This window comes from Salvia miltiorrhiza, chromosome 5, assembly GCF_028751815.1.
Source record: "Salvia miltiorrhiza cultivar Shanhuang (shh) chromosome 5, IMPLAD_Smil_shh, whole genome shotgun sequence".
NCBI classification, from domain to species: Eukaryota; Viridiplantae; Streptophyta; class Magnoliopsida; order Lamiales; family Lamiaceae; genus Salvia; species Salvia miltiorrhiza.
The window spans coordinates 25,798,385-25,825,028 of NC_080391.1; the positions used below are offsets into that span (position 1 = coordinate 25,798,385).

Here is a 26,644-nt window from a genome sequence, read left to right on the forward strand (position 1 = left end):
GGAGATGATCGAAGAAGAGACGAAGCAGAAGTGTCTAAAACTGCTTCTTCGATAGTATTTTCACCACCAATATCTAATATATTGTTCCCTCTTTTCTGTTTAGTCGAATCAGTGGCAGAAAAAGCAGGACACCTATTTGGAGATTGGGACCCATTTGCACTGTCATCCACCCCATCTTGTAGGCTTTGTCCGAAAGTGGAATTATTAGTGGAATTAGTGGGCTCAATCCTTTTAGGCCCACTTGAAGAAATAGTCAGCCCTACTTCACTTTCAGAAAGCAACCGCCCAGCACCACGTAAATCTTTAGAGAATCTCTCAGCGCCGCGTAAATCTTTAGGAAATCTCTCAGCAGCCATCTCCTGTTTGTCTTTTTCGATTATTGGAACGCATGCGTGAGATTGTGGAGAAGTCAAAGCTTCTCGCTCCTGTGTTACTGTAACGTCGGCCTCCTTGTCCGGCTTCTCGTCATCGCTTCCGATCAGAGCATCCGCCGGTGCCATGCCACTTTCTTCCCACGTCCAGTCGGTCTCTGATTCCGACGTCTCTCTATCATCGACCCGTTCCGGTTTTGAGATAAGATTTTCAGTACACTCATCAATACGAATCAGAAAACTCGCACCATCGATTCTGCAGCTATAAAGTCCGTTAATCGACTTCAAACCAGTAGAGACTTGTACTAACGCGACGTCTAATCTTACTCTATCTTTAGTCTCTTCTTGAATCTTAAGAACCAAGCCAAATTTTGAGCAAACCGTATCGAAGAATCTGGGGCTCCATGCATGAAGGGGTACTCCGCTCCACCTTGTCCACACCATTCTATGTAGATTAACATCCACAAAATTCCACGGTCGCGTCCACTGAAACCAGAACGAGCTCCATTCATCCAACTCTTTCAGGGTCTCCTCAGTTGATGTGTCGCTGCAACTGTGAAGAAGAACTAGGTTCCCTCCCATCGTTCTCAATTTCATCTTGCCGGCGCATTCGGCGTTAATTTCATCTTCAATTTCTTCCCACAAGAAATCATTTTTGATATAAGCTGAAAAGGCTCCATGAAGCCATTCCTTTTCCTGATTCGTCGTTTGATACTGTATGTCTTCGCCGGCTATCAGATTGTGGTCTTTTCTTCCCGTTAAGATCTCTTTAAACGATGTCCCCGCCTTCCTCTTGGAATCCGTTATGACCAACTTCTTCTGTTCCTTCCACTGCTCCTCTTTTTGTTTTCCGAAATCAAATGACGTTTTTGTAAACTTTGGCTTCCTAACAAATCTTGGTTTGAAAACTCTAACCTTGTAACTCCCAATCCAAAGCTTGTTGAGTTCCTCTAGCAAAGCTTCCTGGTCGACCACCTTTTCGAATCTCACAAAGCCAAATTGTTTACCTTTAACGTCTCTTTTCCTTGGGCAAAAAAGATCCACCGGCTTGAGAACTGTCCCAAACTTCCTTCGAAGGAAGTCGATGCTACAATGTTCAGGAATGTTATTGAAAAAGAAAGTGGTCAAATTTTCAGTAACATCCTTCTTACTCCCTCTTCCATTAGAACCATTGTGATGACACCCTGGTTTAGCATCTCTGCTCACATAAAGATGGTTTGGTTTCCTAGGGTTTGGGTAATTTTGATGCCTCGCCGGAAAGCTCTCGGAAAAGGGACGACCTACCCCTCGCTTCCTCACCTCTCTCCACTCACCCATTTTTCACCATTTTATTTTGTGGGTTGTGAGTATTTTATTTTTAGGTTATTTGCGTGTAAATACAGGAACTTTCAGCCGTTTTCTGATTTTTCCCGCAAACCTTTTTAAAAAATAATTCAAAAACACGAACTTAGTGCTGAATCGGCTTATTATCAAAACGACACAACTTTTACTTCTTCTAAACGCTGTTGTTTTAAATGAATAATGCAAGTGCGATCATTTCAATTCTATGGAAAACAACATCATTTTTAGTTAGGATACAATATCGTTTTGTCCTTAGTCCATAGTGTTGACACGCGTGCGCCGTGTAGACGATAATATGCTATGTGGAAGTCAGGTTGGTTTTGCTTTGATCGGAATTGTTACTCGTGGGAAAAATCAGACGAACACTAAGTTCGTGTTGTTGGATTAAAAAAATATCGCCAAAAAAATAATCAGCAAACGCTGATGTAGCTTCTTTTTTATATTGCACTTCACATTGTAGAGAAACATACATTTTTCGATGTGAGATTCAATACAAAATCAACTTAATGTGTCTTCCAAATAGTATTAATTCTAAATTTTCAATTCTTTTTTTAATTATTATTATTTTATTATCATTTATTGTTAACATTCAATATATATTTTAATCTACAAATGTAGGATTTATTTTCTAATAAATTCCTAATATTTGTTTTATTTCATACAAAATGATAAAAGGATTGGCATATACGTGCGATTTTACTAGCACTAATATGATGATTACCGTAACATTGACATTTCAACCCAAGACGTAAAATCGGAAGCTAGCATTCAAATTTTAAATCTATAAAAATCCTTTAATCATGAGAAAATATTTAAAATGACTCTACTTGAAGTTCGGATGAGATCCTTTGTCTCACAGTTTACTGTGTAATACTGTGTCGCACTTTTATTTTGTCTATTTTATATCCGTCACATTATAAGTGGCTCAAAACTTTTCGATACAAGAATTAAAGAGAAAGTGTAAATGAGTTGAAAGTGGTAGGGCCTACACCTTTTCTAAGGGTTAAAATTTTTCATTTATGGAAATATGTCACTTATAATGGATAGCCCAAAATATAATACAAACCACTTTTAGTGGGACGGAGGGAGTAGTTATTTGTTATAAAAATAAAAAATATTATTATATAATAAACTTTAATTAATATTTATCATTAAAAATTAAAAATTAGAAAAAAATTATGTGTCCTAATTTTGAATTAATTTAACCCAAAAAATCAATTATTAATTCAAATAATTATAAACCCTAAATAAGTTAACCTTAATTAATTATTTTAAAATTATATTAAAATATTAAAAAATAATTAAAATTTAACAAATTAAGAATAAGATACAATAGATTTAGTAAATTAAACCAGGGGGCTTAGCCCACTGGCCACCGGGTCCTCACTTAAGTGAAGTGACCCGGGTTCGATCCCTCTTGGGAACGAATTGGTGATTGGAGATATAAGGTGGAGTTTGGTGAATGGAGAGATAAGGTGGTTCTTGGAGTGGATGGGGAACTAACTACTAACATCTAACATGACTTTGCCCGATCAAAAAAAAAAAATAGATTTAGTAAATTATGGGACTGAGAATCGCATTCTTCGAAGTCACCCAAATTAAATATTGCGTGTGGGACTATGATTAAAAGTCACCGCATTATTCATTTCAGATGAGGTAAAAACAAATACTACTGGTAAGTAAAAATAACGAAATAATAATTAAAATAGTATAAAATAAAATAAAAGCGTGTAACCAAAGGAAGCGTACATTTATATAAAACTGAAACCGCGTTGAAATCGCATGTGACCAAACACCCAGATTCGCCAATAAAGAATTAAGATTGAAAATAATTTTTAAATCCCATGATTTGACAAACGCAGCATGCATTGAAGGGTTGTACACTGGTTCTTTGGAAGTTATACCTTCTTCCGACATAAATTGTAGGTGGTGGCTATGGAGACCTGGGTCCGTGCATCGCGGCTTCATATAAGCCCATTTCATTGGGGGAAAAAAAATACTCCCTCCGTCCACGAATTAAAGCCCCATTTGAGGGTGGGCACGGAGACTAAGAAAGCTAAAAAAGGTGTTGTGGAGGAAATATAAGGGTAGTTGACTAAAGTGATAAAGTAGTTGACTAAAGTGTTAAAGGTATTGTGTGGTGGGTCCACTAGTGATAAAGTGTAATAAATATAGAATATAAAAATGATAAAGTTGTTGTAAGGTGGGTCCATTAGTGGCAAATGGTAGTAAATATAGGAAAAGGAGAAAAGTAAAAAGGTACAAAAAGCACAATATGGCTTTAATTGGTGGACAAAAATTTAAGTGCAAGTAGGGCTTTAATTCGTGGACGGAGGGAGTACTATAATAAAATTGATTGCAGGAAAATTTTACCCTTTTTTAACTAAGAGATGCATAAATCATGGCATTATAATTTATCTATGCTGCTTTAAATGAATTTGTGGAACCATATTCTACACGTAGCGCAGGATTCTAAGTTTGCTTGTGATCATAAATAGGGGTGTAATCGAACCGAGCCGAACCGAATAGTGATGTGCTCAAGTTTGGTTTGTTTAGTATCGAATCGAATCCCGAACTTTACTTACCGAATACTTTGAGGCTCGCGAGCGGCTCACGAGCCTAATCGAGCCTATACAAACTTTCTAAATTTATATATATATTCAAAATATTGATTATTTTATTTTAAAAATAAATTATTTTATTCAAAATAATAAATATATTAATTATTTTCTTATAACAAACAAAATTAATTAGAGATTTAATACAATTATTATTAATTTTAATGGATAAATATAAGTTGTGTCTACTAATAATTTATATTTTTCAAACTGAATCACTTGACGAACATGTTCACGAGCTAACGAGCCGAATACTACTAAGCTCAAGTTTGGTTTGTTTATTTTACAAGCTTCTCTAAATGAACTTGAACGAGCTTTTTTCGAGCCGAGCTCCGAATAGTTCGCGAGCGGCTTGGTTTGTTTACAGCCCTAATCATAAAGTCAGAGGAAATTCTTATATTTCACAATTCGAACTTTTTTCCAATAATTTTATATTTTTCGTTTTTCCAATCATATCACAAAATTCAACTTTATGCATTATGAAAAAATCAAATGACACAAAGGGTATGAGGTGAAAATATATACTCCCTCCGTCCCAAACGAAGTGTCATATTTCTTTTCGGCACGGAGATTAAGAAATGTGTATAAAGTAGATAAAGTGGGTTGATGGAAATTATTTAAATATTAAGTATAGAGAGAGTGTATTGCCAAAAAAGAAAACAGGACATTTCGTTTGGGACAACCCAAAAAGAAAAACAGGACATTTCGTTTGTGACGGAGAGAGTACTATATAGCATTATAGCATATATAGCGTAAATTTTCAAATCAGATGCGATGTGTCATGTAGATTTTTTTTATGATCGAATTTAGATTGTGACATTGTTGAATAAATAAATATCAAAATATTAAAAAATAAAAAGTGTGACGTGTTTTTTTAAAAACCAATAAAAAGTGTGACGTTGTTGTAACAAAATATTGATATTTTTTCAAAATCTAATTAATTCAATTGTTTTCTACCGATGGGTTTCTTTAATTTGTTCATTTTCTCTCTATTAGACCATTCATGTATTTCATTTATGTTGATACAAATTAATGTGCATAAAATTGTAAATGAAAATGCAGTGTAGTTGTTCTTTCCACCGTCAACAATTATTTGTGTGAGAATGATTTCAAAATCTTTTTGAGCTCAGGAAATATCCACTATTCAATAATTTTGTCTTGGATGTATATGTTCTTTTCCTGTGCAATTATAACGTTTGGAGTTCCATCATTACAAGTAGGGTACTATATATCAAACAAACAAAACACACACACACGTGAATTGGTTACGCTGAAAATCACAATTTAAAATGAGAATTTAGAAAAATGCAGCATTGGCGTATAAAATTACTGCATTCGCTATATAATTAATTATATTTTAAAAAAATAAAAAAAATAAAAATTTCGCTCCCTCTAAAATTTAAACTCAGATGGTGCATCCATCCATCAAAATGATACATTCACCGTTGATATTCATAATTCAAGGATTGAGGATGGTTCTCCGTACTCATTTTAAAACTTGGTTCTCATTTGAACCTCTCTCTGCACACACGTAGGGGTGGACCGGTACGGTATGCCAAAAAATTTCCGTCATACCATATACCATACCGTAAATTGCGGTATGAGAATTTTCATACGGTTGTCGTACCGTACTTTTCGGTATACCGAAGATCGGCATACCGCAAAGTTTGGTATGAACTTTTCTCATGTCGATGTCGTACCGATAGTGCGGTATATCATACCGAAAGTCGGCATATCATACCTTATGGTATACCGAAATTATTGATATATCGTTTCATGCCTTACCATATATTTGTACATATCGAATATGAATAGCAAATAAAATTTGAAAGATATACGAGTAACCCTTGGAATATATATGCAATTATTTTTACGAATATAAATCGAATCCAATAATATTCGCTTCAATTCAATTTGTTTACTTTACATCCCTAAAATTAACTTAGTCTAGAATTATAGTTATAGTCTACATATATATAATATAACTATATAGCTCACACTTATATAGTTATATATTATAATTGACTATATATTGATATTCTAGTTTCATCAATAACCTGGTATACTAGATCTTGTAATTATTGTTGAGTTTTATATTTACTCAATTTATTTACTTTTCAAAATTTATGTATATGACTTATTATTATCTACTATTAGTTAATATTTTATATAACATGGATGTAACTTATCTAGAGATATAGTTATTCTAGAATTAGAATTAGGCCCAGTTTGATAGGAGTTATTGGGTGAGTTAATTAGTATTTCTACATAAATTCCATAGTTTGATAGGAGTGATAAATAATACCTTAGGCCCGCATAAAACTTCAAGCCCGCATCAAATCTACTGTTCTCCTTAGAAACTACAACTCACGCCCACCCCCAGTTATGTTTTCACGCTTCTACAGTAATGTTGATTATTTTTCACGATTACAAATTTACCCTTTGAATTCAACTTGAAATCCTTGCTTCCTGGTAAAACTTGTCGTATGATTTGGGCGAAAGTGATTCCTAGCGAATTTGGATAAGGCTGGAGGCAGGGGTGGTAGGGCAGCGCGCGGGGGAAGGGGTGGGCGCCGTGGGAGATTTTTGTTCTCCAGAGATCACCGCCTTCCTAACGAGCAGCGCCGCCGCAGCCCGCCACTTCGGATATCACCGCCCACCTTCATCTCCCTCGCCTCTCTGCTCTCTATTCTTGCTCGACGACCATCGATGAAAGACGTCGATACTACCGCCTCCGCTGAATTCGCCAGCCTGTAGCCCTCATCTCTTCTCTCTCTCTCTAGTCTCTAGCTTCCACGGCCGGTGGGGATTGTGAATTTGGTTTGTGTGAATTGGTTTTGTGAATTGAATTTGGTTTCGCGAAATTGATTTGGTGAATTAGTTTCGTGAATTTGGTTTCTGGGGATTGTGAATTTGGTTTGTGTGAATTGGTTTTGTGAAATTGGTTTCTGAATCAAAATCGGAGGGTCCGGAGTTTCCAAGGAGGAGGAAGAGGCATTGTTGCTGTGATTTTCTAACAAGGTGGAACTTACATGAAATGGTCCGCTCAGAATCCCACGGCCAAAAGTCGCCGCCGCTGCCGCCGAGTCCGGAGTTTCCAAGGAAGAGAAAGAGGCGGAGGCGCCTTTGAAAATGGTCAGGTAGGGGGCGACGACGCTGTGGTTGGGGAGGCAGGGGGTGGCGGGGCGGTGCGCAGGTGGTGGGTAAGGTTGCTATCTCACGCAGAAATCGAGCCTAAACTCTAGATCTTTGTTGGGAAAGGATGGGCGACGACGACGCTGTGGTTGTGGAGGAACGCCGGCACTGGGGCCCGGGGGAGGCTGGAGGCAGGGGCGGCGCGGTGTGCAGGTGGGTCGGGGGAAGAAGGAGATTGGAATTGTTGGAGATAAGGACTGCCGAATTCTAGATTTTTCCTTTTAAAAAATAAAATAAATTTAACAATTAATTTAATATGAGGTTAAAATAGTAACTTTTTACCTTTGCTTATTTAATCTAAATTTTAATCTTGATCTATCAAACAACTAATTCAAGTTATCTAGATTTTAATCTTGATCTATCAAACACTAAACTACATTACTAATTTCACACAATCCATATTATTTTAACTAGATTTTATTTATCACTCTTTATCCTTAGTTTCAATATTAAGTTACTTAGTTTTTCCTTCTCTTTTCAAGTTTTGTGCCTTTAGTCTGCGTTTTTGTGCTTTCAATGGATGTTTTTTCCTTTTCTTTTTTAATAAATCTCAATTTAATAATTTATCACTCTTTATCTCAAATAGCTATCCAACTGGCCCTTATAGTATATAGACATATAAATATAGATATATATGTAGCTCATACTCGTATAGTTATATAATATACTTGTATACTTTTCAAAGTCCTTTAGTTAAATTAACATGATGCAATTTATTTTATATTTATTCAATTTATTTACATATTTTTAATTATTAATAAATATATATTTTATAAGTTGTCATTAATTTTTTAGTAATTATGAAAAAAATATTTTTACTAACTTACCACTAATTAAATATATATATATATATATATATATAATTCATTCTGACTGTATACTGGTTTTTTTGGTATATACTACCGGTATATACCGATTTTTCGGCAAATACCGCGGTATCGGTATACCGCAGTATAAGGAAAATTGATACTGTTGTCGTACCAAAAATTTTCGTACGGTATTGAAAATTTTCGGTACGGTACAATACCGTACGAAAATTTACGGTATATCAAAATTTTGGTATTTTTTCGGTACGGTAAGTGCGGTATACCGAATTTTCAGTATTTTGCTCCACCCCTACACACATGCGCACGAGCGAGGTGGCATTATGTTTTTATGACAAAAATAGGAATTGGACTCGATATCTAAGTACGTTAAATTTACATTTCAAACTATGAGGTTAAGTTATACATAAAGCATCCATAGTGGGGGGACTCGCGTTGATATTCATGATTCAAGGATTGAGGATAGTTCTCCGTACTCATTTTAAAACTTGGTTCTCATTTGAACCTCCCTCCACACACACACACACACACGCACGTGGTGACATTATGGTTTTATGACAAAACTAGGAATTGGACTCTTCATCTATCGTACGTTAAATTTACATTTCAAACTATGAGGTTAAGTTATACATAAAACATCCATAGTAGGGGGCTCGAGAGTCGGTGCGCATTGGGCTCGGCCGAGCCCCCCACCAATACCACGCCCCCAAAGCCCACGCTTGACTTCATCCTCCGCGTTCGGTTCAAACTCCCTTTCGGTTGGGTGCGTGCAATGCACAGCCCAATCACAATATTTCATAGATTAAAAGAAAAAAAAATGTCAATAACTATTGATTTTTTTTATTTTTTTAATTGAAGAAAGGTAACGACTCTCTTGCATTTTTTATATCCTTTTTACTTCTCATTCAATTTCATACAATATTCTTCTTCATCTTCCTCTTCTTCCTTTCTATTTGATTTTATCTTTTTTTCATTTAAATTGTGTTAGAAAAAATGGATGATAATTAGGGAAATTGGTGGAATAACCACCCCAAAATCCCTCTATGGGAAATCCAAGTTCGTCCGACAGAGCATTCTCCCCATTCTCTTAAGAATTAAACGCCGCTCCAACGACAGGTTTTAAAGGAATTAATTTGAACGCCAACTTTGCAGCGGCGGCGAAGCCCGAGGTGGAGGAGATAGCGGCCATGTCGGCGACCACCAAACAAAGAGGTGGCTACACTCCGGCCGAGACGACGATCGTCTGCAGTTTTTATGCGGAGCCGACCAAAAGGGTGATGTATATTGGGGCTCCATCGTCACCAAATACAACGCGCAACGGCCCCAAGGCACCATTCCACGCGACGTGAAATAAATCAAGTCGCACTTCCAATGTGTCCAAAAGGACGTGAAGGTTTGGGAGGCAATCTACGACAAGTGCCGAGCGAATTGGACCTCCGACATTTAGTGATGAGCAAGAATTGTACGCATCCGAGCATGATGGTGTGTTCAAGTATCCACATGCTTGGAATGTGCTCCACGAAAGTCAAAAATTTGCATCTATTGGCGATGATGTCCACTCCACCAAATGTTCAAAGAGCTCTAATGGTCACTACACGACGATTTCTAGGGAGCCAAGCATCTCAACGAGGCCCTAAGTCAAAAGGAGTCGAAGAAAGACAAAGGCAAGAAGAAGGCAGAGTCGTCCGTCGAGCAGAAGCAAGCTATCGAGGCGATAGAAAACATGGAGAAAGTCATGTGTATTTTCTCCCAAACTCAACAGGACCTCGCTAATGGCATCATCATGGGTAAGGACACCTCACAAATGAATCCCGACGATTTGGCCGAGTTGCACTTGAAGCAGGTTGAGGACGTCAGACATCGCAATGGAATAATTTAGATTTTTATTGTTAGTTTACATTAATTTAGGATTTTAATTTTATGTTAATATAATTTTAATATTCAACCAATGTAATGGTAAATTTTTATTTTAATGAAATTTATGTTGCTAAATTTAATATTAAATTTAATTAAAAATAACATTGAAAATAAAAAATAAAATAAAAAGAAAATTTTAAAAGTCCGGGTGAAGGCTCCCCCACTATGAGAAAGGAGCTCTTAAATTATTATAACCATTTTTAAGAGCCCATATGGATTCTTCACTACAAATGCTCTAAGAAGGTCGAAGATCGAATATTTAAATATATATGTCATGTCATCATTTTTTTAGCTCTATATACCGTTAATGTTTTGTTTTAATAAATGTATAAACAAATTATATATGCAATTTCATTACCGGACAATTTTTTCAATGCCTAAAAATTAAGTTGGATTTGACGTGAAAATACATGCGTAAAAATGAATTTTTATTAATATTACCTAAGCTCAATTTTAATTTTTCTTAAAAACACAAAAAAGGGCATGCAGACTATCATTTTGGAGTTACGTGACAAATAAATATATAGTATGTGATTTTTACGCATATTTCCACGTCAAATCGACATTAAATTCGCGACGATTTTACTCTGTTTTCAATACTGAAAATTGAAATATTTGTCCATGATTTTAATTGGTCGCAATTGATAGTTTATGATAGAATTAAAAACTTACAATAATTCAATATATACTCGACTACATGACCTATTAAGAATTGTCTAAGTTGTGTGCGTGTATTGGTTTAGCGATAGGTGATTAATTCTCAAAGTCGGATGTCATGAATTCGAGTTTATCGTTGTGCGGTTTTTAAATTTTTGAATTTAATATGATTAATTTATGTGAAGAAAACACAAATCACTCAATCCACGAACAAGCAAAACAACAAGAATACTAAAGAAATCAATAAGAAATTCAAAGGAGATTTACGTGGTTCGAATCTAAAGATCCTACATGCATCCACGGAAGGGTGAACTCTTGATGTCTATTGATGAAATCACAGCAATCACAGCTGCAAAACAATCTCTCAAAACGCGATGAGAATCACTCTAAAATCACTCGCAAACTTTCTCTTCTTCAACCAGCAAAACTCTAACCTATCTGAGCTGAGAAGTAACTAATAAGAGATACAAAATGTAAAGTGTAAAAGGTTGTAAGCTAATCTAACTGCAGCTCTTGATTTGAACCGTAGAAGGTTGGCTAGCAGATCCAACGGCCTGAGCAGAACAGCTCCCATGTCATCACTTTCAACAGATATGCATATTTTGCACTTCACTCCTCCAGCTTCTCTTATTTGCTAAACAGTCCATGCTGCATGAATTGCATGACCTTTTTCACAGCCAAATAACTAACAATTAATAATAAAAAAAAATTGCCTAAGTTTGAGTGATGAATTAAGCTTGACAGAGTACATGCAAGTTTATCGTCTCGTGATAAATATCAACCAAGGGCTGTAATAATCATCTACATGTATATATATTTAAAAGAATTGTAGTTTAGTATAATCTCATCAAGGATGGGGCCTCATCAAGACAAGAACCCTTTAACAGTTGAATTTATGATTTGGCGACAAGGGCCCCTACCCATTCGTATCTAAAACTATACTAAGATTTATATATATACTTCGCTAAAACTAAATATATAGTGACAATATTCATTGAGCTTTTGGTTTATGATATATTGGATAAATGCATGTTTATTCAAACTTAATTTGATTGACAATCGAGCTTGTATAAGAATATATATATAGGGTTGGGTTCTACAAGTAAAGGAGAAACATTGAACATGTCAATATTAATGCGGTTGAACATATATATATATATTAATAATTTTATTGAACGTTTGGGGTTTTTGGGGTTCGAAACCTGGATACGTTCAACACAATTACCGATACGTTCATAACAAATTTGAATGTGAAATTTAATCTTAATTATTGACCATTCGATGGATCATGATCAATGGCTGAGATTGTTTCTCCTTAATTTCTTTGCAAACATTTATTTTCCAATCGAACTTCCTCCTATATATATATATATATATATATATATATATATATATAGGGTGTGGTTCTAGAGAGAACTACATTATTTGTGAGAACGGGAGAACCATCAAATCTAATGCATCCACTGTAAAAATTAATGCATTCGCTGTTAAAATTAATGCACTAAAAAAATTTAAAAAAAATGCTCCCTTCAGGATTCGAACCCAGGATCTGCATTCATCCAACAAGATGATGCATCCACCGTAGATCTTGATGATCGAATGGCTGAAAATGGTTCTCCGGTCTTCTTTTATTTATGGTTCTTTCTTGAACCTCTCCCTATATATATATATATATATATATATAGGGGTGGTCTAAAATAAAAACACATCTTATCATATAAAATAGGAACTATTTTCAGCCCTTAGATCATCAAGATCTACGGTTGATTTATCACATTGTTGGATGAATTAATGAGTTCGAATCTCATAGGTAGCAAAAAATTTATTTTTCGCAATTCATACCTTTATACAACAAATTCATACGTGTTCTGCATAAAATTTATACATATTTGCTGGTTCACATTTTTTATTTTAAGAGTTGTTTTTACCGTAGCCCTGGTTCTAGTGAGAACTACAATTTTTGTAAGAACTTGAGAACCATTAAAATTACTGCATCCACTATAGAAATTAATGCATTCGCTGCTAAATTTACTGCACCCGAAAAAAATTAAAAAGTTTGCTCTCTTTAGGATTCGAACCCAGGCCTTACATTCATCCACCGTAGACCTTAATGATCAAAAGGTTGAAAATGGTTCTCCGTTCTTATTTTATTTAGTGGTTCTTATTTGAACCTCTCCCTATATATATATATATATATATATATATATATATATATATATATAGTTAGGTTATATGGAGAAATTAATTTTTTTTTCTGAAAGTTAGGAACGCTGAACATGTCAATAGTTTTATAAGAACATAACAATAATTTTATTGAAATATTTGGGGACGTTTGGGGATCAAATCCTAGAGTGCGAAATTTTAACAAATACATTTTTTCAACAAATACGTCCATTCATAAAAAAAATATAACATGTTAATTACAATTATTGATATGTTCATCAAAATCTGGACACGAGATTTATTCTTAATTCTGGACCGTTTGATTGATGATGATCAATGGATGAGATTGTTTCTCGCTTCTTTAAATATTTGTCAATAAGAAATAAGAACTAGGAAAATGTATAAATTTTATATAGAACACGTATGAATTTGCAGTATAAAGGTATGAATTGCGAAAAATAAATTTTTGCTACCTTTGGGATTCGAACTCAAGACCATGAATTCATCCAACATGATGATGAATCAATCGTAGATTATAATGATCTAAGGGCTGAAAATGATTCTTATTTTATATCTTAAGAAGTGTACTTATTTTAGCCCCTATATATATATATATATATATATATATATATATATATATATATATAGGGGAGGGCTACAGTAAAAACACTTCTTAAAATATAAATATAAACGTTTTTTAATGTACGAATTTTATCCAACAGGGTTACGAATTCATCCAACATGATTACGAATGTGTTAATAGGCAAAAATGCCCTTTTTCTTATAAACACTTGTAAAAATGCCCTTTTTCATAAGTGAAAAAGGGCATTTTTACAAGTGTTTATAAGAAAAGGGCATTTTTGCAAATGCCTCGTTACGAATTATGAAAAATAAATTTTTGCTACCTTTGGGATTCGAACCCAGGACCACGAATTCATCCAAAAGGGTTACGAATCAACCGTAGATCTTGATGATCTAAGGGCTAAAAATCATTTATATTTTATACACTTAACAGTGTTTTTATTCTAGCCCTCCCCTATATATATATATATATATATATATATATATATATATATATATAGAATGGTTCAACAAAGAATGCTAAATATTTAGAGAATAGAGAAATCGTAAAACAAAAACGAACAGATCTATAATTTTGATGAACAAATCAATATACCGCATGAACAAAAATTTGTCCCGGGTTCGAATCCTGCTGGTGGCGAATTTTTCTCTATTTTTACTAAATACGTCTGTTCATTACTTATGTTGATATGTTCGTAAAATATATAGATTTGTTCATGATGAATAAAAAGATAATTCTCTGTTGAACTCAACCCTATATATAGATCTATATAGGGGTGGGCTAGAATAAAAATACTCTTAAGTGTATAAAATATAAATGTTTCTTAATGTACGAATTTTATGTAGAACACGTATGAATTTATCCAACAGAGTTACGAATTGCGAAAAATAAATTTTTGTTACCTTTGGGATTCGAACCCTGGACCACGAATTCATCCAACAGGGTTACGAATCAACCGTAGATCTTGATGATCTAAGGGCTGAAAATCATTTATATTTTATACACTCAAGAGTATTTTTATTCTAGCTCTCCCCTACATATATACATATATATATATATATATATATATATATATATATATATATATATATATATATATAAAGAGAGAGAGAGAGAGAGAGGGTTCGGTTGAGAATGTTAATGTTTTGAAAATTGATAATAAGTGCGAATAAATCAATTATTTTTATCAATAAATCAATGTAACACATGAATAGTCATTTTCGTTTGGGTTCGAATCCTATAAAAGGCGAGATGTTCACCATATTAATTCGATACAGCTATTCATGAGTTATATTGATTTATTCGTAGATTTTATTGATTTATTCGTTATACGTTAAGTATAGTTACTTTGTGGGCATATTTGTTCGGTAGGAAAATAATGTTAATTGGGAATGTTATTCTTGAAAAATTTCATGGAATATGAATCCTAATAGATTCTCTGTCCTGTGTTTGGGAAAAAAAAACTAGATTGTTGAGTGTATTAGAAATAGTGAAAAAATGTTATAATTAATTAGTATTGAAAGTGATGAAAATGTGAAAGGTAAGAGTAAATGAGGTATTATTAGTGGTGGAGTAATGTCCTAAAATAGAAAAGAAAGTAATTGAGGGACAATCAAAAAAAGAAAGTTAGAAAGTTATTTGGGGAGCGGATAAAGTATTCTTTTTTTAAGTAACAACAATATACATTATTAAGGTTAAATATATATAATTCATAATTCTAAAATTAAATTCAGATTTACTTCTAATAATAATAATACTTCCTTCATCCCAACGAAATTGAGTCGTATTCCTTTTGTGGGCGGCCCAACGAAGTTGAGTCGTTTTCCTTTTTAGAAAAAAATAGAGAAATTAAGACCTTAATCAAAGCTACTAAATTACACCCTTATTTTTTCTTAAACGCATTTTCACTCTCTTTCTTAAACTCATTATTCTCTCTTCCACATACACACACACACACTCTTTCACGCATGGCCGCACACTCTCTCCCTCTCAACTCCTATGTTGTCGCCGCCTCGACGGCGGTGCCTTCAACTACTGCTGGCACCCCCTAACTCCCTCTACATCTTTCTCCATCTAAATCTCTCTGATTTTGGCCGCAACACCCACTCCAAGGGCTGCAGACTCGCCACCTCCTTTCTTTGTTTTCCAGCAAGTCGCAGATTTAGGGCTTCGAACTACAGCCGCCTATTCCTTCTTTTTCTGGCGACATCCTCGATGCCCTAACACCATAGCTATCATTTATAGACCCCTCACCCTGCTGCCTCACTTTCTTCATTCCAAATCGACCCCTAAAAGTGAAATCCCTAAAAACTTTTCTTCATCTTTCTCGTGGACACGGTCGTCGCGACTAAGGGAAAAGCCAGGCTGGAGGGCAGCGCCAATGAGGATTCGGCGGAAATATGGGGTGGTGATTTTTCTCAAATTTTCTTCATCTTTTTCTTGGTTTTTCTCAATTTGGGATTTCCTGGATTTGGGGTTTCGAAGGTTTTCGGATGTCGGCACTGCCGTCCGTCGCTCGCCCTACCAACGGTTGCTTGACAGAGGCGAGAAGAAGACTGGTGACGATGCTAACTTCAAGATTTGGGTGGGGGGAGGGAGGAAGACCGACAGCGACGCTAAGGTCGCTGAGATTTGGAGGGGCGGGGGAGGAAGACGGTTTGGGGGTATCTTTTAATTATTTCTAAATTAAAAATAAAAACTTAAATTAATTAATTTAAATTTTAAATTTAAAAATAATTTAAAATAACTAATTATATAGATAATTACTTAATCACAAATTTACAAACATATTTAAATAATTAAACAATAGCTCCTTAAATTTCGTGCTCAAAAGAAACGCCTCAACTTCAACGAAACGGAGGGAGTAATAATAATAATAATAATAATAATAATAATAATAATAATAATAATAATAATAATAATAAAGTGTGATTCATAGATTTAAAAATTGGTTGTGTAGACCATTCAACTAATTAAAATACGCACACAAATGCACAAATCTTTAAAAGATGAAGGGCCCATACTCAAGAAAGTAAAAAAGAAAACTATTATTGAGGATTTAGGCATGTAGAAGAAAGTTCCGATATATACCTTTGGAAAACATGATGGCGAAAAAATGATTAACAACTACGTACAAATATAATTCTACCTTTTAGTAATCTAGCTAAATGATTAGCTATACAGTCGAATAATTGATAGAACTCTTGAAAATCAATGATAAAATAAAAATAAAAATTACTTGTCTAAAAAAAATGCTAAAAATCATATTTAGCAAGCGTTTATAATTAGTTCTCGAGTCACAATCTCGATCAACTTCTTGCTAAAAATTGAAGAATCAACGAGTTACATCAACTAGATTAATGAAGTATCATTTATAGGCATTAAATGAAGTGTACCACCTAATTAAATACAAATTAAAGTATGCAAAAAGGTCGATGTGGTCTTGGAAAGAATTGGAGAACGAGAAAAATGAAGTTACTAGGTGAAGAATCTATTATATACCTAAATTAATAACTAATCATCGTTAAAAATCTAAATCGATAAAATTCTTAACGATAATATTTGGGTTTATACATCATCAGACATGGAGTAACATTTACGAGTTTATTTCGTTTTTTCCCACCTAAACCGGTTGCCGGTCAACCGCAATGGTATGGAAAGGTCGACAAATTGTTCGAACTCGGCCCTATAGCATTAATTGCCGGCACGCAACAGTCCCCCATCTACTGCATTCCGTACCAACTGTCCACCGGCATTTCCCAGTCAACTCTATTTACCTTCCCTTTATCTCTCTCATCGCTCTCTTACATTCTTAATTTATTGCTTTACTCTTTTACATGTATAATCCATCACCGTTATTCGAAAGTCTCTCGTCAGTATGCTTCATTATTATGTTATATTCCCTTCCCTCCCATTATAGATGGTTCAAAACTTTTCAGTACAAAAATTAAAAAGAAATTATAAATTAATTGAAAGTGGTAGGACCTACATATTTTTAAAGGTTAAATTTTTCCATTTATAAAAACAAGTCACTTATAATAAGACGGTTCAAAATAGAATATAAGTCATTTTTAATGAGATAAAGGGAGTACTTAGTAAACTACAAATTAAAGACCCGCGATATTAGAATTATTCTTGTGCGATTCTCACAACCTACATGATGTTTTTAAGATTTGGAATTCAAACATTTTAACCACAATCAATGTGGTCCTCCATTTCGTGTTTAATTGTTTTGTCAATGATGCATATTATTAGTATTTCTTTTTCATCTTCATGCTATTTAGCGTGTATTCACGAATTGAAATATCAAATTAATAGTATATAGTTAAAATGTAATAGAAAAGTCGAACTCTTATTTGATCAAGAAACAATCAAATAAGCAAAATTTGATAAGCGCTTTTTACCGACGGTGTCATTATCTCACTATTAGAAAAAAAAATTATACATATAATTATACGCTTTAGTTTTAATTCAATATTTTATGTCGTAATTTATATTTGACCAGTTTTGGGAATTAAACCAAATATTGACATGGGAATTGGGATATATAGTATGGAACTTTTGTGGAAGTTATAAGAATAATTAATATAAAGAAATTACAAAAAAAGAAATGTATTTTAGTTCTTAAAAAGAATAATCGGATAGGATATAGACAAAAGAAATTAACGCGGGGCCAAGCTGTAATCCAAACACCACCCCACAAAAAGAGAGATTGAGAAAAAGAAAAGTAATTTCTCAAACTCTCTTCATTCACACTTCTTCAAATCTCTCTCTCTCTCTCATCAAATGAAGAAGAACCTATGGGCTTGACGAAGACCCATGGAAGAGGAAAAGAGGAAAGAGGCTGCAGCAAAAGCATCATCCAACAATCAAAGCATGATGATTAATCAAGAAATCAGCAGCGGCAGCTTATTCGACATATCATATGCAGAAGCAGAAGCTGATCATCTTCTTCAGAAAAACTGCTCGTTGGGATTCATGGACGTTCAAGACTTCAGCTGCCCTTCTTCTGCATTCGACGATTTGCTGCACAATATGGTCTCTGAACCGCCGCCGGAGGTGCTCACCAACCCCGCCACGCCCAACGCCTCCTCCATCTCCTCCTCCTCCACCGAGGCCGATCGGAAAAAGAATGATGAGGAAGAACAAGAAGAAGCAAATAAGTCTAGGAAACAGTAAGAACTAAAAAAACCCCTCTCTCTCTCTCTCATGGATCTCATGATTTGATGTGTGATTATGTTTGTGTTTCTTGTCTTTGTTTTTTTCATCTTTTTATGCCTTTTTTCTTTCTTAATTAATGTTGAAAAGTTTGTGGGGGTTTAAATGGGGTTATTTTTTTTTCGTTTAGATTGAAACTAAAGAAGAAGAATCAGAAAAGGCAAAGAGATCCAAGATTTGCTTTCATGACAAAGAGTGAGATCGATCATTTGGACGATGGCTATCGATGGAGAAAGTACGGCCAAAAAGCTGTGAAAAACAGCCCTTTTCCCAGGTATATGTTTACACTTTTCTTATTAATTAATAATCAATTAAGTCAATTTTTCTTCCATAGGGATGGTGGTTAAGAAAAGCAGGTCGTCTTTACATTTATTAACAAAATTATACTCTGATCGAATAAAAAAAAAAAAAACTTATTTTCATAGTGTGTGTGTGTGTTTTGTAGGAGCTACTATCGTTGCACTAGTCCAGCATGTGGTGTGAAAAAGAGAGTGGAGAGATCTTCAGACGATCCATCAATTGTTGTCACGACCTACGAAGGCACGCACACGCATTCCTGTCCCATCACGCCGCGTGGCGCCGCCGCTGGCTTCGGCGTCATTCCGATCGAAGCCTCCGCCTTCCACGGTGGCGCTTCGTCGTCCCTATTCGACATGCCTCAAATCCTTGACTATCCGCGGCCACTCCAACAACAACGGCCCTATTTTACAAACTTGACACTGCACCCACCACCTTTGAGTACTAATGCTAATTCTAGGGTTCCTCCTCCATTTTCGTCGGCGGCGGCGGCAACTAGAGATCATGGTCTTCTTCAAGACATGCTGCCATCTGAGATGTTGAAGGAGCCAAAAGGGGAGTAGAGATTAAGGTTTTTAAGTTAGTTTAATTGATAGTATGTTTAATTTTAATTCTCATATATATTTAGTAACTAACTAGATTTGAAAATTTTGGGGGTTTCTTTTATGTATGAATCCCATTTCATAGCTCTATTGATCATGTAAATTAAATTTCACTAGGAGGCCTTAGTTCTTTTGTTCGTTCTTGTATTTAATCTATATGTTACATAAAGATTATATTTTTAATTAAGTATGGTTATCGTAACTAAAATTATATATATATTCATAAAATGTGTATTGTATGGACAATATCATTTACACGTATTCATCTTCGAGGATGGGACGTACGAAGCACCATTTGTGAATGGAGAATATCTTGTGTGCATACATATGTTGAGAGCAAGCGAGCCCATTCTTGTCCTTTTGTATATGAATTACATTTACACCCAAGAACTTAGGGTTAGGTTTTGTAAAATTGTGACATTAATTGTGGAGATTAATTAATTTGCTCATGAGAATAAGCACGAGAGTTGAAATTGATAATAGTCTTGGAAATGAAGACTCAAATAAATGATGTGGGAATTTTGGAATGTGAAAAATCGTGTGAATTCATTGCAATCAGTTTAGAATTTTAGCGCCGGTGCAAAAAATTGCAAGAAAATTAAGATACATTAATTGATCTATTTTGTTGAAGTTCATTAAATGTGTGGAAATTTGTTTTATCTTTTGCTTTTTATATGATCCATTTACTTGACGGTCATAGCTTCATTCACTATACTACTTTTCGCTAAGGATTGTAATTTAACATAGCTAAGCGCAAACTATTCGAGATTCAGCTAAAAAAATTTTATTTGAAGCTCGATTTAATAATAAATGAGTCGAGCTCATGGATCAAGTCTGACAACACTCGACGCGTTACATCCTAATTCTTGAAGGAGTAACTATAATTCTGATGCGACCAACTCATAGAAATGAACAATGAAAAAATCTTGCTTAGTCCAAATAATAAGACAATAAGTCGGGGCATCACCCCTTTAAATGAAGAAAAAAAGACACCAAATGATGCTCGTCAATCAACAACATAGCTAAACTTTAGGATCACAAGTTTGGTTTCATACTTCTGATAACCAATTAATATTCCTTAACATAATACTTGAAAGATGAGAGTCTAAGCTCGACAAAAGGGTTTCGTCCAAAATACAACATATATAGAGCCTTAAGTTTTATAAATGTAAGACAAGATAAGAGCTAGTGCTACAGCAAAAGTCAAAATACAGAATTGAATCCTAACCTCAGCTCTGCCCCGTTAATACCAATCAATCAACCTAAAAATTATTTGGGCTAAATACTAATGTACTTAGTTGGCATGCAACTTTTAAAACATTTCACATTTTTGTAAGATCAATTTATCCAATCATTCATGACATAACTTAGAAGGTTTTAAAATAAAAGTATTTCTAAGCATGTTAAAGAATTTCAGTTTATTAGCGCGCTATTGTCACACTCTGTTATTCGTTGTGTGATCTCGGACCTTTAGCTATTATTGGATCACTCCATCCCACTTTTTGACCTGAGGGCATAACCCAGACAAGTTCAATTTGACCTCGGGACGCTACCCAGGTAGACCATACATAACACATGCTCCAAAACACATCCAACCAAGCACCTTTATAACACCTATGGTTAGTGCCCGATGGAGATCAACTCACCTGATCACTATTATTATAGCAACAAAAATCGCAACTAACACGATGTAATTGTAGCAAATAACAAGTAACCGAGTATCGTATCCACAGGGACTATTATAGCGAATCACTCTAAGTAATCCTAAATAGACTCTAGTAATATTCAGGCAAACGAAAATAAAGAGGATTGATTAACACTAAACGCAAATAGCAATAAATAAAAACACGTAGAAAAAAAAAATCAAATATAAAAGACAACTGATCCTAGGGTAGTAAATTCATTAACTAAATCTACGCAATTAATCTATTAATCCTATGTACCAGTTTAATCCAGTTATGATGAGAGATCACTTAATTAATCAATCACTCTCGCTAGAGCAGCAACGATCGTAGATTAGTAAATTATCTATCTCCGTTAGGTCTCAAGAAAATCTACTAACTCCCAAAAGTTCCTAAGAATAGCTCCCTATGATCCACCTATCTCCGTTAGGTCTCAAGGTTAAAATCATATCATACATTCCTGAATCCGCTAAACAGTTATCTCCGCTAGGTCTCAAACCGAATAGCTAAACATGCAAACTATTGGCCAAATAATTCACAAGAAATTAAGCACCAGGAATTATGAATCATAAACTGGAAGGCACAAATGTATTAACAAATAAATCACATAAATTCAATCAACTATTTACAAACCCTAGAATCAGCTAAAGGAAACTAGCCAGACATACTGAAATAAAACATAAACATGATTAAAAGAACGCAATTGTAAAAACGAATTATATAAAAACCGAATAAAAACTGAAGTAGCGGCTTGAATCTTCAATCTTGATCCAAGCCTTGAAAACTGAAAAGCAATAAAAATCTAAAGCTAAAAACTAAAGTATGAATGCTTGGGTTCGGGTGTTTTGGTGCTGCTTGAATAGGTCAAAAGAAGACCTATTTATAGATTTCAAATTTCCTTCGGATCACCATGGAAGTTGCCATGCAAAGTAGAATTCTAATGGTAATAGAATCGTGTAAAATAAGGCAACTCTCCAGCTGGATGCGCGCTCCGGAAAATACTCCTACTCGTGCTAAATTCGCAGTTCTCGCCAGAGGAATGGATGTCACCAGAGTAACGGGTCACGCCAGAGGATTAGATGATTTCTCTGACCTCGCCAGAGAAATGGTTTGCCAGCGGAATGATGATCTCTCTGGCATTCGCCAGAGGAATGGGTCACCAGCGGAATGTCTTCCGCTCTGGTCTTCTTCAGCTCTGGCTTTCTTCAGAGGAATGGTGACTCCTCTGAAATTGAGGACTTGACTTCTCTGACTAGCGACTTCTCTGACATGTTGATTTCTCTGGCGAAGTGATTTCTCTGGCGATTCCTCTGCACTGGAGACTTGATTCATCTGACTCCAGTGCAATGGTGATTTCTCTGCTCTGGAGATGTCGGTTCCTCTGGAAAACGCCAGATTCATCCAAATTCATCCAAAACTGTATTCTTCCATCTCGAGAGCCTAAATCTCCTGCAAAGCATAAAATACACCATAAACGCACCAAATTCCAGAAGATTATCTTTAAACACGCACGTATAAACCCTCAAAAATAGAGTAAATTAAGCATAAATCAACTCCCCCACACTTAGCCTTTTGCTTGTCCTCAAGCAAAATCTATATGAATCCTAGGAAGAGATTGATTTCAACAATGTTCATTCCCATTCAATCATTCACAAAGTCAATTCAAAACTTTACAATCAACATACATCTCTCGGTCATGCAAGTAACTCAAAGTTTAAGAAGCAACAAAAGAGTAATGCAAGTAATTCGATCAGACCCAATTCTCCGCTAGAAGTGAATTCCCTAATGTGATCGCCTTTATAATCAATATCATCAATTTTTCACACTTTGTGTGCTTGAGATTTCGACAGTTGAGCCATAATTCATGAAATAAAACCATTTGGATGTAATCCAAAGTCTTTTCACGTGGTTTCCCATGCTCATAGTTAAACTAGAGGAGCAGAGACTCAGAGCTATCACGTTTTTAGAACAGGCCAGATGTTTCAGAGCTGGCAATTTTGAAGTTGGCAATTCGTCCAACATTTTTCACATTTCACAGATAAGATACGATCGTAGGCAATCACAATGACAACACTCCTTCTAGCATCTACCGGACAAATCACGTTTTACTAACTTACAAAAGTGTTGCAACAAAACTCATAATTCTTTGCACAAACAAGAAATATATATCAAAAGTAAAACAAGAATATCCTCCATTCATTCACAAACCCAAAATGCACATTGAAAACCATCTTCTCTTCCACAAATTCATAAAAATTAGCTAGATTCGAGGCCAAAAACTAAGCATAGAAAAATTGATCTCACCCAAATTTTGAAAAATATAAGCAACTAAACACCCCCCCACACTTAAAACATGCCATGTCCTCAGGGCATAAAAGAAATACGAAGAGTGTAGAAAACGTCCCTGATTATCGGCAATGCAAAGCTGAACCATCGTGAGAGGCGGTGAAAAGGGAGGTTTGTGGCCTTGGGCAGAGTAGAGAGTGGCTGCGCTGGACAGGGCAGCGAAGTGAGTGTATCGCTGGCAGAGCAGCGCTTAACGGGGCAGCGAAGCGAGTGGCTGCGCTGGACATGAAGACCTCCAGCAATCTGGCAGAGAAACACATGTTCCTCTGGCGGTGGCATGAACAAAGCGCGAGTTCTGGCAACTTCCAAGCTCAACACAGTACTAAAAACTCGAACAAAACAACAAAACAAAAAGAAACAAAACGAAGCAAAACGAAACAGAAAGAAAAGAAAACAAAACAAAGAAAAACAATTGGGTTACCTCCCAACAAGTGCTTAATTTAACGTCTAGAGCTCGACGATACCTCAAAAACTCATGGAGGTCGGAAACAACATTCTAACCATTGGAAAGCTTTTCTACTCTTGGGTGCCCTCTCCACCAAAACACTTCTCTTGGCTCGAACATCCTCCACAAGCATTGTCGCCTTCTCATTCTTGTTCCGAAAAATCCGGAATTTCACTTTCTTCTTCTTGGGGGTATGGGTTTTCAAAGACCCCCCATCATGCTCCAAAAACAGACACATCTCAAAAGTCAGAACTTCTTTTGGTTTTGGAGTCTTTTTCTTGGCTTCATCCTTGGGCAGCTCATTTTTCTCAACTTCTTCATCCTCCGACTTTGCTAGAAAGCTGTCAGCCAAATTAACCACTTCATTCTGGGGAACTTCCTTTGGTGGAGGTTTCTTGAAAATCACAGTTTCCCCATAGGCTCCCAATGTCATCATCCCCCTTTGCATATCTAGCTTTGCTCCACATGTGGCAAGGAAAGGTCTCCCTAACAGCAAAGGCATCTTTGGATCCTCCGGAATATCCAACACTACAAAGTCGACTGGGAAGAAAAAATCACTCACCTTCACAAGCACATCTTCCGCAACTCCTAGAGGTGTAGAGCAAGACTTATCAATAAGCTGAATTGTCTTGTTAGTTGGCTTCAAATCCCCCAGCTGCAACTTCCTATACACTTTGAGAGGCATGACATTTATGCTTGCTCCGGTGTCACACATTACTTTTTCAAACAATGACTTTCCAATCTTCACAGGAATATTGAAGCTGCCCGGATCTTCTCTCTTTGGAGCCAACTGATACTCCTTCACTGCGAGCACCTCCTCAAATTCATTGAATGCACTCTTCCATCACAGCCTTCACAATTTGCACCTCATTTGGCTTATTTTCTCAAGATCTCCACGGAAGGAATATTCACAGCCAACTTCTTAAATGTCTCCAAAAATTTGGAGCTTTGCTCATCTAATCTTAGCCTCGGGGATGGAAGAGGGAAAGGTGCTACAGGCTTGTACTCTGGCCTGGGAAACGTAGGAGTAGGAATAGGCTTCTTAACAGCAGAGGTATTCGACGATACCTTAGAAGTAGGTGGCGAATCGCACACAATCGTCTCCAGGTCATCATCCTCCATAATCTCTACATTTTTTTCCTTGCCATCCTTGCCGTCCCGCTGTTCTGCAGAGGAATAGTGATTCATCTGCTCTGTATGATCCCGCTTTTCTTCATCCTCAACTGAATTATCAACCACCCGGATGGAATGACATTGCTGATTTTGCTGAGGTTGTTGATATTGGCTCTTCGGATTGAACTGAGTGTTGCTAGGAAATTGGCTTGGCTTGTTCTGCGCAGCTGCTTGGTTGGCCATCTGACCAACTTGAGTCTCCAATATCTGCACTTGCTTGGACAGTGCTGACACATTTTGCTCCATGCTGAACATTTTGGTTTCCAAGTTTGCCGAGTTTGCCTCCATCCCGGTGACCTTCACCAATACTTGCTTCATCATTTCCTCCATTGAATCTTTCTTTGGCTCATTGATGACTCCCCCACTAGAAACAGAAAATCCAGGTGGAGGCTGCAAAGCATTGTTGGGATTTGAATAGGAAAAATTTGGATGATTACTATTATTTGGATGATACGGTGGATTGCCGCCCTGATGTCCTTGATAGTTTGGTCTATTGAATTGGTACTGCCGCTGGACATAATTAGCATCTTCTAGCTGCGACACATCAGGTAAACTCGGCTGCTGAGGAATTTTAGCTAGCAGTGCCTTTCTCTCCAACTCATACTGCTTTTGAAGAGCTTCATATTTCTCCTTAAAATCATCTCTCTCCTCATTCACAGCTGCAATCCTTCTCGTGGAATTTCTGTCATTCGGCCATTGATAACTGTTGGAGGCCATCTCTTCTATCACACGATAAGCCTCCTTTGTATTTCTATGTAGAAGACATCCACCTGCAGTAGCATCCACCATACTTTTTGTCAGACCAGTCAAACCATTATAAAAGTGAATGATTTGCTGATCTTCCGTGAAACCATGTTGTGGGCAGTTCCTGAGCAGCTCACGAAATCTTTCCCAGGCATCATGAATGGTCTCATCTCCTAGCTGGGGAAAGTGAGAAATCTCTGCAATGATTTTCTGAGCTTTAGAAGCAGGAAAGTATTTTGCCAGGAAAGCTCTACACAAATCCTCCCATCCAGTAATAGCACATCTGTCCAAACTCTTGAACCACTCCTTTGCTCTGTCTCTGAGAGAGAATCCAAACATCTTCATTCTGATGGCATCAGGTGGCACTCCATTCTGCTTAATAGTGTCACAGATATCTAGAAACTGAGTGATGTGAACATGCGGATTTTCATCAGCCATTCCACTAAACTGTTCAGCTTGCACCATGTTT

General features: G+C 35.9%; 1 protein-coding gene and 1 non-coding gene across 2 annotated transcripts; both read left to right on the top strand.

Annotated features, from left to right (window-relative positions):
* The first annotated feature begins 18,348 nt into the window (after positions 1-18,348).
* On the top strand, positions 18,349-19,972 carry LOC131024261 (probable WRKY transcription factor 48). Its single transcript, XM_057953783.1, has 3 exons — positions 18,349-18,843; positions 19,017-19,160; positions 19,332-19,972. The coding sequence occupies exons 1-3, from the start codon at positions 18,488-18,490 to the stop codon at positions 19,744-19,746; spliced, it is 915 nt and encodes a 304-aa protein (XP_057809766.1). The 5' UTR covers positions 18,349-18,487; the 3' UTR covers positions 19,747-19,972.
* Positions 19,973-26,278: 6,306 nt separating this feature from the next.
* On the top strand, positions 26,279-26,385 carry LOC130987290 (small nucleolar RNA R71). Its single transcript, XR_009089679.1, has one exon. It is a non-coding gene; the product is annotated as a small nucleolar RNA R71 (small nucleolar RNA).
* Positions 26,386-26,644: the final 259 nt, after the last annotated feature.